This window comes from Carcharhinus amblyrhynchos, chromosome 5 (assembly GCF_965287045.1).
Source record: "Carcharhinus amblyrhynchos chromosome 5, sCarAmb.v2.hapA, whole genome shotgun sequence".
NCBI lineage: Eukaryota > Metazoa > Chordata > Chondrichthyes > Carcharhiniformes > Carcharhinidae > Carcharhinus > Carcharhinus amblyrhynchos.
The window spans coordinates 105,803,674-105,818,670 of record NC_137328.1 but is presented as its reverse complement, the minus strand read 5'-3'; the positions used below and the strand labels follow the sequence as shown (position 1 = coordinate 105,818,670).

General features: G+C 43.7%; 1 protein-coding gene across 1 annotated transcript in view; it reads left to right on the top strand.

Moving 5' to 3' along the window:
* The window catches only part of cfap96 (cilia and flagella associated protein 96), a 46,925-nt gene that overhangs the window by 14,041 nt on the left and 17,887 nt on the right, over positions 1-14,997 (top strand). Inside the window, exons 4-5 of the mRNA XM_080189395.1 lie at positions 2,261-2,398; positions 6,044-6,113. Coding sequence (XP_080045521.1) covers positions 2,261-2,398; positions 6,044-6,113 — 208 coding nt within the window. The remainder of the gene's footprint in view (positions 1-2,260; positions 2,399-6,043; positions 6,114-14,997) is intronic.

Sequence of the window (14,997 nt, the reverse complement as noted above, 5' to 3'; positions counted from 1 at the left end):
TCAAAGGAACAGTGGTGCCACCTTATTTCTAAATTAAAACATATAACTATGGATCAAAATTCCTACATACCAGATCAATTTGGATTAATTCAAGGGCCAAACCTAATGGAAAATTTGGTATCCTGAATTTGAGAATTTTTTAAACATCCAGAATGTATCAGCTCTAAGTGAAAGTCAGAACAAGTCCAGAATTTTTTTTACTGGTTCGGTGATTGTTTTGATGGTGTAGTTCTAATCCAGTGTACTGATAAATCCTTAACTAGATTTGATGAAATATTAAAAGCCTTTTAGGGTAGATAGCTTGAATAGAGGCACAGACAATCCCCTGGCGAAGGGGAAAAAACAATACTCAGGTAAACAACATGAGGCACCAGAAAGGCAGGGAACTTTCCAAAAGTCTCAAAAATTACCTATGGAAATCCTGAACTGCAGCAAAAGTTGACAGAATGGAGCGAATGCCTGGCATGAATAAAAGAAAGTTATCCAATAAAACACAAACCCTGCAAAAGGAAAGTTAAAAAGGTTGGAAAATATTCATCTTAGAACTGAATTGGGAGATTTTAAACTCAAGATTCAGGATGAGTAAATACCCTTGAAGGGCACATGAGACATTAAAATCATCAATGAACCAAACTGTTCAGGCTCTGAACAAGCAAATTTTTGAGGTGTCACAAGGGTACAAGAAAAAGAGCTTAAGAAAGTGGTTGGACATCTGGAAGAAAATTTTGAAGCTATGTTATACTTTCAAGGAGATATGAGAGATGAAAATCAAAAACCGAGAATGGCAAGAAAAAGTAAAAGTTCTCACTAAAGAACATAAGGACTCTCAAAATCAATTAGCAGAAGCAAAATTATAGATGCTAGCTTGAACGACAGCACAGAAGAATTATACTGTTCCAAGGAAATAATAATGCAGACTTCAGATAATCAACTTTCACCTTAAGAAGGGAAAATGTAAACTATTGAGAACACTAGAGTGTTGCTCATAAAAAGTAGAACACTTAAGAAGAGGACTTGAAATTCCACTTTCAAAAAGGCACATTTTCAAATTACTTTAAACAACAATGCTTTGCATCAGCAGTTTACATTACAAATCTACTTCAGGTTTTCCAAAATACCCTTTTGAAGAGAGCTTCTGCTTTACTTTTAACAAAGAACTTAGTATCCAGTTTTTATATCTCCCCCATTAGGATTTCTTTGTCTTGGTTGTTGCATAAATTGTTCATAATTGTTTTACCTATTGATTCCCAGGCATCAAACTTTTAATTTGCCTTTGAAGTCTGCTTTTACACTTTAAATCTAGTTTCTACAGCTATCTCGTCAATTTGAGCACTTTATCTGCTTTTCCCTTGAATTTCTCTGAACAATACCTTATTTAACTTCTTGGTCTCTGTTTCCTTAACTTCAGTCTTCCTTTTCTGCCCCAATTCCCTGGTTGTCTGAACTTTATCTAGTTCTTTGGGAAGTCTGCCTTTTGCAATGCCCTTGTCCTGTCCAGCCTTCTGGCAGAGTTGAGAGTTGTTCACTCCCCGGTGTCCTCTTTCCAACAGCAAATAAATTCAGCTAAAACTAAATTCAAAAAGCCATTCTACCTTAAAAGCACTCCAGTTGCTAAGCAATGACCACATGTTTCTGCGAGTTTTTATTTGTTCTTCACACTGTAACCCTGTCGAAGCACATTAGAAGCACAGTTGGAACTGAGCCAATCCCCACACTTACAAACAGCTTTGTCCTTGAATCTAAGGACAAAGGATCTAAGGAAGGTTTACCCTACCTTACACACTTTAAGTTAAACTGACTTAAAACTCCACCTTATTTCAAATATATACCAGTACAGACGTAAGTTTCTTAAAACTATATTTGTTTTCCAAGCGCATCAAACCAAAATTCTGGCTGACAGCGTGAATCTTTGTGCCCACTTCCTTCCATTAGGGTGCCAAAATCCCCTGCCTAAAACATCTGTTACTATCTCTGCCACTTTCTCATTCCTTTTGATAATCTCTCTTGTATCTGCATCTTGAGAAGAATTCTTCCTTTTCATATACTGGTAAAGATTCTTCCAATCGGTTTTTATATCGGTTTTTATATTCCTGGCTAGTTTACTCTCATAAGTTATTTTTTTCCCCTTTTTATCAACATTTTTGCTCTTCAGTGGTTTCTAAAACACTCCCAATCCTCAGGATTACCACATTATTGGCAAAGTTATAAGCTTCTTTTAATTTAATAAAATATTTTCAACATTGTCTTTGTATTTCTTCAGGTCTGGATTGGGCAGTTACTATGGAACAATCGGTGGTTCAGTCAAAGCTTTCAGTGGGTTGGCAAAGCCAAAGCCACCATTTGTTCCAGAAAATAAAAACTTTTACACCAGCCCTGGGAAAAAAGGAACGGGCTATGGGTAAGTTAATATCTTGTAGTGATTGAAATGTGTTGGCATATCCCTATCTAAGCATCCCAAAATATATTAAGCCAACTGATCAAAAACATTTAGCAATTAGCTTAGTTACAGATTTGTCTTCCTTCTTCCCCACCTTTCTTGCCTTCTCTCCACCAGGCGCTGCCTTATGCTGTGATACAGTACCACAAGGAAGCTATTTCACCATGGAAGGTGAAGGAGAACAGCCAAGCTATACTTTGTCTTTCTGATGTCCATCCATTTGCACTGTTCAGCAGACGTTATCAAATGGTAATCAGGAATGGTAACCCATATGGTAACCATTTTCCCTTCACTCCCTCAAGGAGGTGAAGGCCAATTGTAGCACTTTTTATGCTACTACAGTTTTGAGAATGTGTTTCCCGCCTTCACTAAGTTTACTTATTTCCACCTCTGTAGCATTGTCCAATCTTCCCCGTGTCTCAGCTCATTTCCTGCTGAAACCCCCAATCATGCCACTGTTACCTCTAAACTCAACTATTCCAATGCACTCCCTGCTAGTCTCCCAAATTCTAACTTCTGTAAACTTGAGGCCATCCAAAATTGTGCTGCCTGTTCCCTATTCCCCCTGCACCCCCTCTCGCCACACGCTCGCTGGCCTACACTGGCTCCCAGTTAAGCAATATTTTTATTTTAAAATTCATATCCTTTTTTCTAAATCCATGCATGGCCTTGCCCCCTCCCTATCTCTATAATCTCCTCCAAACCCACCAAGATATCTGAGTTCCTTCACTTCTGATTTTTAAGCATCCCAATTTTAATTGCTGCACCATTGGTGGCCATGTCTTCAGTTGTCTAGGCCTTAAGCTTTGGAACTCCCTGCATCTCTTTATCTCACTACCTCACTTTTCTCCTTTAAAACACTCCTGAAAACATATCTTTTTGACCAAGCTTTTTGTCATGCGACCTGATGTCTCCCAATGTGGCTCAATGCTCAATTTTGATTTCTGATGTTCCTGTGAAGCATTTTTTGGGATGTTTCATTCATTATGTTAAAGTTGCTACATAAAAATAAGTTGTTGTTGAGAAATATACAGACATGACACTAAGTGATGCTTATCTCATTATAGGAAGGCTAGAGAGCAAGGTTTTACAGGGTGGCAAAGTGGTTAGTACTTTGGCGTCACAGCGCCAGGGATCCAGGTTTGTTCCCGGCTTGGGTCACTGTCATAGAGTCATAGAGGTTTACAGCATGCAATCAGGCCCTTTGGCCTATCTTACCCATGCCACCGTTTTTTCTTAAAGCCCCTAACCTAATCCCAATTGCCCACTTTTGGCCCATATCTTTTGATCCCCATCTTATCCATGTAACTATCTAAATGCTTTCTAAAAGACAAAATTGTACCCACCTCTACTAGTACCTCAGGCAGTTTGTTCTAGACACTGTGTGAAAAAATTGGCCCCCTGAACACTTTTGTATCTCTCCCCTCCCACCTTAAATCTATGCCCTCTAGTTTTAGACTCCCCTACCTTTGGGGAAAGATATTGACTATCTAGATGATCTGTGCCTCTCATTATTTTATAGAATCGTATAAGATCACCTCCCAGCCTCCTATGCTCCAGAGAAAAAAGTCCCAGTCTATCCAGCATCTCCTTATAACTCAAATCATCAAGTCCCGGTAGCATCATAGTAAATCTTTTCTGCACTCTTTATAGTTTAATAATAATCTTTCTATAATTGGGTGACCAGAACTACACACAATATTCCAAGTGTGGCCTTACCAATGTCTTGTACAACTTGAACAAGACGTTCCAATTCCTGTATTCAATGTTCCTACTGTAAAACCAAGCATGCCGAATGCCTTCTTCACCACTCTGTCTGGCTGTGACTCCACTTTCAAGGAGCTATGAACATGTACCCCTTGATCTCTTTGTTCTGTAACTCTCCCCAGCGCCCTACCATTAACTGAGTAAGTCCTGCCCTGGTTTGATCTACCAAAATGCATCACCTCGCATTTGTCTAAATTAAACTCCATCTGCCATTTGTCAGCCTACTGGCCCAATTGATCAAGATCCCGTTGCAATTGGAGATAACTTTCTTCACTGTCCACTATGCCACCAATCTTGGTATCATCTGTAAACTTATTAACCATGCCCCCTCTGTTATCCAAATCATTCATATAAATGACAAGTAATAGTGGACCCAGCACTGATCCCTGAGACACACCACAGTCACAGGCCTCCGGTTTGAAAAACAACCCTCTAGAACCACCCCCTGGTTTCTGTCAAGAAGCCAATTTTGTGTCCATTTAGATATCCCACCCTGGATCCCGTGAGATTTAACCTTATGCAGCGACCTACCACGCAGTACCTTGACAAAGACCTGTGCAGAGTTTGCACGTTCTCCCTGTGTCTGTCTGGGTTTCCTCTGGGTGCTCCAGTTTTCCCCCACAGTCTGAAAGACGTGCTGATGAGGTGCATTGGCCATGCTAAATTTTCCCTCAGTGTACCCAAACAAGCACCAGGGTGTGGTAACAAGGGGACTTTCACAGCAACTTCATTGAACGTAAATGTAAGCCTACTTTTGACACTATTAAATTAAAAATTTTTTAACTTTTCTCATAGGATTTTGGACACAGCCTCAAACTCAATAGAGGGTCAAAAATCTGCAATGTCTAAGAAACTGTCATTCATCTGTGATTTTTTTACTGAATTGGCTAATCAGTGGTCAGATAGTAGGCTTGCCTTCCTGTTAAGGATAACAAGCAGAGTCTCAAAGTTGTTGGGCTAAGCAATTAAGCTCAGGCGCAGCAGCAGGTTGGTTTTAGCTAGTGAGTTATCATGACCCAAGAAGGAGGCAGCCTCTCTCCTCCCTTTTTAAACTTAAGATACAAAATAGAATTAGTAGTCTGTTCACCATCTGCAGGGCACCCCTACATGAAGCCAGACAGCCAGGAAGATCTCTTAGACACCCAAATTGAGAGACCACCTTCAGAAAGCTCTGTTCCCCACCTCCTCTTAGGACAAGGAGGCCAAATGGGAAATCCCAGTTGGCATCCAACCATAAGCTTTAATGGGCTTTTATTAGTTGAATTGGCTATTTGACACTTGCAGGCTGTGCTGTATCCTAATCTCACAGGGAAAATGGTATGAGGGTGGGGTGAAGCCAGGGATCTGGCATGCTGGGTTCTGGTGTGAAATTTTATGTCTACCCACTTTGCGCTCACCTCCATCAGGGCCTAAAACTTCAAACAGAGTCAATCTTTAGATCCTTATGGAATAATTGAAAATAAGGTATGTTGGTGGCATACTGCTGCCTCACAGAGCCAGGGACCCAGTTTCAATCCCAGCCTCAGTCACTGCCTGTGCGGAGTCTGCAATTCTCCCTGTGTCTATGTGGAATTCCTCTGGGTGCTCCATTTTCCTCCCACAGTCCAAAGATATGCAGGTTAGGTTAATTAACCATGCTAAATTGCCCCTTAGCATCTCAAGAAGTATAGATTAGAGGGACTAGTGGGGTAAATATGTGAGGTTATAGAGATAGGATCTGGATAAGATGCTCTGTGAGAGAGTTAGTACAGACTTGATGGGCCAAATGGCCTTCTTCTACATGGTAGGGATTCTCTGATTCTATGATTTAACTGGAACATTTTTGAAATCTTTGTGCAGGTATACTCATCTTACCATAGGTCCATCATACGAGCATTCTCCAGATGCTTACATTGTAAAACAAACAAAGGTATGGCTGTGTGCAACAGTAACTAAAGTATTTTTACGTAGAGCTACTGATAAAGGCTGAAACTTTCAAAGCAGTACTTTGAGTTGCACTTTCACATTGAAATAAATGGGACTAGGTTAATATGTGCATGTTGTGTTAACCAGAATATACTCACTAAATTGTATCTTATCAATAGATCATTTCATTAGTGGCTTTGACCATCAATCTACTTCATCTAAGTGACTTAAAATTTTAAAAAGGATAACAGAAAACTATCCAGCCTGCCAAAGCTTGTTCCTTTATTATTCTAGAATTCACAACCAGGCAGCCAACTACCAAGTCTCTGGTACTGAAATTCTGACATTGCGATTTTTGCAGAAAGGGGCTCCTGCCCACCTTGAGTCTATGGCATTGACCCTGCAATAGGAACATGAGGCATCACGGTCACTGGGGACAGTTTTGTGGGCTTGAAACAGATGGTGAAGTGGAAAAAGAAATCCAGTGTCATCTCCAGTGCCAGTATCTGAAAGAGATGCGGTACAGTACAGCTCTGCCTGGAATAAATGGTAGCATCACAAACATTTATATCCATCCCCCTTATGCTTCTCTCTGTTGGTGAGGTATGTATTTCCCCAGTGGAAATTTGGTTGTTTTACATCATCCAGGTGGTAGATCCGAATCCCTCAGACTGTACACTCACCACACCAATTTCCCCTGGCCTCCAAAAGGCACATGCTCCCCACACTGCTGCTCAGCTACTGAGAGCCGCACCTTTGGTCTCCTCTGCTGGTGGTGGAATGACATGCCACCTCAGCTGCCTTACAGCCGTAGTAATTCAATATTCCAGTTACTTTGATTAGCTTTGTTGTTAAATTTCTATCCCCATAGCAACCTCAGCTAAAGTTTCATTCCTCATGGTGACTTCATAGCTGGAAAACTAATTATCCCTCTTTACAGAATTCTCTCTTCATTTCACTTTGGATTTAATGCGAACCTTCACAAAACAAAGGATTACAGGCGTTTTCCCAAATCACAAGGTTCATCACATGGTGCACTCTTCCTGCTGTCACTGCCATTTCTTGTTATCACACTTCACCTGGGGAGGCAGTGGCCTAGTGATATTATCACTTGACTATTAATCCAGAAAGCTAGATAATGTTCCCACCACAGCAGATATAGCAATTTGAATTCAATAAAAATATCTGGAATTACGAGTCTACTAATGATCATAAAACCATTGTTTGATCGTCAGAAAAACCCAGCTGGTTCACTAATGTCCTTCAGGGAAAAAAATCTGCCTTACCTGGCCTGGCCTACATGTGACTCCACAGCAATGTGGTTGACTCTTAACTGCTCTCTGGAAGGCCTAGCAGGCCACTCAATTGTAACAATCGCTACAAAGTCTCAACAAAAAAATGAATTCGGATGGACCACCTGGCATCGACCAAGGCACCAGAAAGGAAAATGGCAAAACACACAGCCCTATCAATGATGCAAAGTCCTCCTTACTAACATCTGGGGGCTAGTGCCAAAATTGGGAGAGCTGTCTCACAAACTAGTTTAGCAACAGTCTGACATAGTCATTCTCACAGAATCATACCTTACAAATAACACCCCAGACACTACCATTACCATCCTGGATATGTCCTGTCCCAGCGGCAGGACAGAGCCAGCAGATATGGCACAGTGATATACAGTTGGGAAAGAGTTGCCCTGGGAGTCCTTAACATTGATTCTGGACCCCATGAAATCTCATGGTTTCAAGTTAAATATGGGCAAGGAAACCTCTTACTGGTTATCACGTACAGTTCTCCTTTGGCTGATGAGTCAGTATTCATCTATGTTGAACAGCACTTGGAGGAGGAAGCACTGAGGGTGGCAAGAGCACAAAATGTAATCTGGTTTGGGGATTTCAATGTCCACCACCAAGAGTGACTGGGCAGCAGCACTACTGATCAAGCTGGTCGGATCCTAAAGGCTCTAACTGCTAGACTGGGCCTGCAGCAGGTGGTGAAGGAACCAACATGAGGAAATATCATATTTGACCTTATCCCTACCAATCTGCTGGCTACAGTTGCATCTGTCCATGACAACATCAGTAAGAGTGACAACGCACAGTTCTTGTGGAGACAAAGTCCCACCTTCCCATTGAGAATAATCTTCATCGTGTTGTGTGACACTATCACCGTGCTATAAGGGTCAGATTTTGAACTGGGCATCCATGGCGTGCTGGAGCCATCAACAGCAGCAGAATTGTACTCCAGTACAATCTTCAACCTCAGGGCTTGGCATATCCCCCACTCAACCATTACCATCAAGCCAGGGGATCAATCCTGATTCAATGGAGAGTGCAGGAGGGCGTGCGAGGAGCAGCACTAGGCATACCTAAAAATGAAGTGTCAACCTGGTGAAGCTACCAAACAGGCCTACTTGCATGCCAAATGGTAAAAACGGCAAAGTGGAAGACAGAGCTAACTAATCCCACAACTAACAGATCAGATCTAAGCTCTGCAATCCTTCCACATCCAGCCAAGAATGGTGATGGATAATTAAACAACTCACTGAAGGTGTTCACTGTCTATAGGGGAGGTCCCAGAGGATTGGAGAATAGTCAATGTTGTTCCTTTGTTTAAGAAGGGTAGTAAGAATAATCCAGGTAATTACAGGCTGGTGAGCTTACATCAGTGGTAGGGAAATTATTGGAGAGGATTCTTTGAGACAGGATTTATTCCCACTTGGGAATAAGTGGATGTATTAATGAAAGGCAACATGGTTTTGTGAAGGGGAGGTCGTGTCTCACAAACTTGATCAAGTTTTTCGAAGAAGTGACGAAAATAATTCATGAGGGTAGGGTAGTGGACATTGTCTACATGGACTTCAGTAAGGCCTCTGACAGGGTCCCTCATGGCAGGCTGGTGCAGCAGGTCAAGTCTCATGGGATCAGAGGTGAGCTGGCAAGGTGGATACAAAATTGACTCAGTTAAAGAAATTAGGTAGCAGTGGGAGGGTGCTTTTCTGAATGGAGAGCTGTGACAAGTGGTGTTCCTCAGAGATCATAAGAACCTAAGAACATAAGAAATAGGAGCAGGAGTAGGCCATCTAGCCCTTTGAGCCTACCCCGCCATTCAATGAGATCATGGCTGATCTGAAGTGGATCAGTTCCACTTTCTCCCCATAACCCTTAATTCGCCTGTCTATCAAAAACCTATCTACCCGTGACTTAAATATATTTAGTGAGGTAGCCTCCACCACTTCAACGGGCAGAGAATTCCAGAGATTCACCACCCTTTGAGTGAAGAAGTTCCTCCTCAACGCTGATCTAAATTGCCCCCCCTTATCTTGAGGCTGTGTCCTCTAGTCCTGCTATCCTTTCTAAGCGGGAAGAATCTCTCTACCTCTACCCTATCCATCCTCTTCATTATCAGATCAGTGCTGGACCTTTGCTGTTTGTAATATATATAAATAATTTGGAGGAAAATGTAATTGGATTGATTAGTAAGATTGCAGACGACACAGAGGTTGATGGTTTTGCGGATAGGGATGAGGACCATCAGAGGATTTAGCAGGATATAGATCAATTGGAGATTTAGACAGAGAGATGTCTGGACAAATGTGAGGTAATGCATTTTGGAAGATCTAATACAGATAGGAAATACACAGTAAACGGTAGAACTCTTAAGAGTATTGGTAGGCAAAGGGATCTGGATGTACAGGTACGCAGGTCACTGAAAGTGGCAATGCAGGTGGAGAAGGTAGTCAAGAAGGCCTACGGCATGCTTGCCTTCATTGGCTGGGGTATTGAGTTTAAACATTGTCAAGTCATGTTGATGCTTTATAGAACCTTAGCTAGGCTGCACTTAGAATATAGTGTTCAATTCAGGTCGCCACACTACCAGAAGGACGTGGAGGCCTTAGTGAGAGTATAGAAAAGATTTACTAGGATGTTGCCTTGTATGGAGGGCATTACTTATGAGGAGAGGTTGGAGAATTTTGTTCTCACTGGAGCGACAGAGGTTGAGGGGAGATCTGATAGAAGCCTATAAGATTATGAGAGGCATGGATAGAGCAGATAGTCAGAAGCTTTTTCCCAGGGTGGAAAAGTCAATTACTAGGGGGCATAGTTTAAAGTGTGAGGGGCAAGATTTAAAAGAGATGTACGAGGCAGATTTTTAGACAGAGAGTGGTGGGTGCCTGGAACTTGTTGCCGGGGGAGGTAGTGGAAGCGGATATGGTAGCGACTTTTAAAGGGCATCTTGACGAGTACATGAATGAGATGGGAATCGAGGGATATGGTCCCTGGAAGGATAGGGGGTTTTAGTTAAGTTGGGCAGCATGGTCATTGCAGGCTTGGAGGGCCAAAGGGCCTGTTCCTCTGCTGTAATTTTCTTTGTTCATTGTTCTTTGAGGAGGCTCCACAAATATCCCCATCCTCAATGATGGAGGAGCCCCGCACATCAGTGCAAAAGATAAGACTGAAGTATTCGCAGCAATCTTCAGCCAGAAATGCCAAGTGGATGATCCATCTTGGTCTCCTCCAATGGTCCCCAACATCCCAGATGCCAGTCTCCAGCCAATTCGATTTACTTCACTTGTGAGGGAAGGGCACTTGTACAAGTGGGATGGGGAACATTTAAATGGGAAGGGTACACATATTTTAGCTGGGAGGTTAGCTGGAGTGTTTCAGCAGGGTTGAAACTAATATGGAGGGGGGTGTGGGGAGGAGACAGATAGCTCAGTAGGCACTGGGAGTGGGAGTGAGTTGGGTGACAGGGTAAGTCTAGATGAGAGGAAAATCTCCCAGGAGAAGGAGGATCCGAGTGGGCCTGAGGGTCCTCAGTGCATCTGTTTTAGTGTGAGGAGTGTGACGGGTAAGACGGATGAACTTAAGGCCTTGATGCTCGTGAGGAATTTAGATGTGGTGGCAGTGACAGAGACATGGTTAAAGGAAGAGCAGGACTGGCAGCTAAATATTCCTGGGTATAAGTGTTTTAGGCATGACAGGGGAGGGTTGAAAAGAGGAGGGGGAGTGGCGCTCTTAGTTAGGGAGCACATCACAGCGGTGCAGAGGGAGGATAACATAGAGGGGTTGGAAATTGAGTCTCTGTGGGTGGAGTTGAGGAATAAGAAGGGAGCCATTACTATGCTAGGGGTGTATTACAAGCCACCCGACAGCCCGCGGGCAGTGAAGAGGGTGTATGTAGAGACGTTTTGGATAAGTGTAGGAAGAACAGGGTTGTTGTAGTGGGAGATTTTAATCTCCCTGGGGTGGGATTGGAAGGTGCCTAGAGCTGGGGGTTCAGACGGGGAGGAATTCGTAAGATGTGTATTGGAAGGGTCCTTGGAGCAGTATGTAGATAGCCCGACTAGGGAGGGGGCTATACTGGATTGAGTTCTGGGCAATGAGCCGGGTCAGGTGGTTGAGGTTGCGGTAGGTGAACATGTGGCTAATAGTGACCACAACTCTGTCTACTTTAGGATACGAATGGAAAAAGATGAGTGCTGTCATAAGGGGAGGGTGCTAAATTAGGGGAGGGCTAGATACAGCCGGATTAAGCAGGAGCTTAGGGATGCAGACTGGGAGAGGCTGTTGGAGGGCAAGTCCACGTTAGGCATGTGGGAGTCTTTCAAGGGAAAACTGCAATGGGTTCAGGAAAGGCATGTGCCGGTTAAGAGGAAGGATGGGAAAGGTAGGATTAGAGAGCCATGGATTACTAGAGATATAGAGGACCTGGTCAGGAAGAAACGGGGGGCGTATGTCAGGTCTGAGCAACTGGGAATGGAGACAGTGTTGGAGGAGTACAGAGAGAGTAGGAAGGATCACAAAAGGGGAGTTAGGAGGGCAAAAACGGGTCATGAAATGGCTTTGGCAGGTAGGATTAAGGAAAATCCAAAGGCATTTTACTCCTATGTTAGGAGCAAAAGGGTGGCTAGGGGAAAGATCGGTCCCCTCAGGGACAGACGAGGGGAATTGTGCTTAGAGTCTGAGGGAATGGGGGAGATCCTGAATGAATACTTTGCGTCGGTATTCACAAAGGAGAGGGGCTTGATATCTGGTACGGTCATCGAGGGAGCTGTAGACCAATTGAAGGAACTATCGGTTACAAGGGAAGAAGTGTTAGGGCTTTTAGGTAGCATTAAAACTGATAAATCTCCGAGACCTGATGGCATTTATCCTAGGCTGCTTAGGGAGGCGAGAGATGAAATTGCTGGGCCTCTGACGCAAATCTTTGTCTCTTCTTTGGACACAGGTGAGGTCCCAGAGGACTGGAGGATAGAAAATGTGGTACCGTTGTTTAAAAAGGGTGGGAGGGATAACCCAGGTAACTATAGGCCGGTGAGTTTGACTTCAGTGGTAGGCAAGTTGATGGAGAGGATTCTTAGGGATAGGATGTATGAGCATTTAGAGCTTTGCGATCTAATTAAGGATACACAGCATGGCTTTGTAAAGGGGAAGTCTTGCCTTACGAATCTGGCAGAATTTTTTGAGGAGGTGACAAAAACGGTCGACAAAGGACGAGCCGTTGATGTCGTCTATATGGATTTCAGTAAGGCGTTTGACAAAGTCCCTCATGGTAGGTTGGTAGAAAAGATTAAGGCTCATGGGATACGAGGCCAGGTATCTGGATGGGTGGAGAACTGGCTTGGTAAGAGGAGACAGAGTAGTAGTGGAGGGGTCCTTTTCTAGCTGGAGTTCTGTCACTAGTGGTGTGCCGCAGGGCTCAGTACTGGGACCTCTTCTCTTTGTAGTGTATATAAATGACTTGGAAGAGGGAGTAAGTGGTGTGATCAGCAAATTTGCTGAGGACACCAAGATGGCTGGATTGGCAGGCAGTGAGGAGCAGAGTCTGGCAATACAACGGGATATAGATAGGCTGGTATATTGGGCAGATATATGGCAAATGGAGTTTAATCCGGATAAATGTGAGGTGATGCATTTTGGCTGGAATAATGTAGGGGGGAGTTATATGATAAAGGGTAAGCCCATAAGGAGTATAGAAACGCAGCGAGACCTGGGGGTGCAAGTGCACAAGTCATTGAAGGTGGCAGTACAAGTGGAGAAGGTTGTGAAGAAAGCCTATGGTATGTTAGCCTTTATAGGAAGGGGTATAGAATATAACAGCTGGAGTCTAATGTTGCAGTTGTATAGAGCATTGGTTAGGCCGCATTTAGAATACAGCGTCCAGTTCTGGTCGCCTTACTACCGGAAGGACGTGGAGACTCTGGAGAGAGTGCAGAGGAGGTTTACCAGGATGTTGTCTGGTATGGAAGGACTGGGTCATGAGGAAAGATTGAGCAAATTGGGGCTGTCTTCCCTTGAAAGACGGTGACTGAGGGGGGATCTAATAGAGGTATATAAGATTATGAAGGGTATAGATAGAGTAAACAGAGGTAAGCTATTTCCTATGTTAGAGACACACAGTACGAGGGGCCACGGGCTTAAGGTGAGGGGGGAGAGGTATAACACAGATATTGGAGGGAGGTTTTTCACACAGAGGGTAGTGGGGGTATGGAATGCTCTGCCAAGTAAGGTGGTGGAGGCAGGCACGCTGGAGTTGTTTAAGAGTAAATTAGACAGGCACATGAGTGGGTTGGAGATGGGAGGATATAGGAGATTGTTTTAAATAAAGCTCATTAGCAGTGGGACGTCCCTGGTAATGTAAAAGGATATGGTATGATAATAATGTTTTTTCTCTTTTAATTCACAGGTTTTAAGTCGGTCCGCCTTGTTGTCCAACGAGGGGCATATACGCGATGGGTCGTACTTGGGCTGCTCTTGAATGTTCGAGATTGGCCTAGTGCTTCATGTCGTTAGTGTGTGCTTAAACTGGACCAGATGCTGGGCAACATGACAGCTCAGTGACTATCACTGTTTGCTGTGCAGACACATGGATTTGGGCCAGTGTCTGTGGGAGCTTGCGCATTCTCCCCGTGCTTGTGTGGGTTTTCTCCAGGTGCTCTGGTTTCCTCCCACACCCCAAAGATGTGCTATTAGGCTGATTGGAAGTAATAAATTGTCCCTAAATTAGTTTCCCTCAATGTGGATTGCCATAAAAACAATAAGTAGGGGTCACAGGTGGAGGGGGGACTGGTAATATTAAAATGGCGGCGCGGGCTCGTTGGGCCAAAGGGCCTGTTTCCCGGGCTGTTTTTGTTCTTTGTTCTTTGATATCAAGAAACAGTTGGATCCACTGGATACTGCAAAGGCAATGGATCCTGATAACATTCCGGCAATAGTACTGAAGACTTGTGCTCCAGAACTTGCCGCTCCCCTAACCAACTTCTTCCAATACAGTTACAACACTGGCATCTAGCCAACAATCTGGAAAATTGCCCAGGTATGTGCTGTAGACAAAAAGCAGGAGAAACCAAACCCAGCCAATTACTGCCCAATCAGTCTACTCTCGATCATCAGTAAAGTGATGGAAGAGGTCATCGACAGTCCTATCAAGCAGCACCTGCTCACCAATAACCTGCTCAGTGACGCCAAGTTTGGGTTTCACCAGGGTCACTCAGCCTCTGAGCTCATTACATCCTTGGTTCAAACATGGACAAAAGAGCTGAATTCCAGAGGTGTGGTGAGAGTGACAGCTCTTGACACCGAGGTTGCATTCAACTGAGTACGGTATCAAGGAGCCCTAGCAAAACTGGAATCAATGGGTATCAGGGACAAACTCTCCACTGGTTGGAGTCATACCTGACACATAGAAAGATGGTTGTGGTTGTGAAGGGTCAGTCATCTCAGCTCCAGGGCATCTCTGAAGGAGTCCCTCAGAGTAGTATCCTCGACCCAAGAATTTTCAGCGGCTTCATTAATGGTCTTCCCTCCATCATAAGGTCAGATGTTCGCCAATGATTGCACAATGTTCAGCACCATCCGCAACTCTTCAGACACTGAAGCATGTTT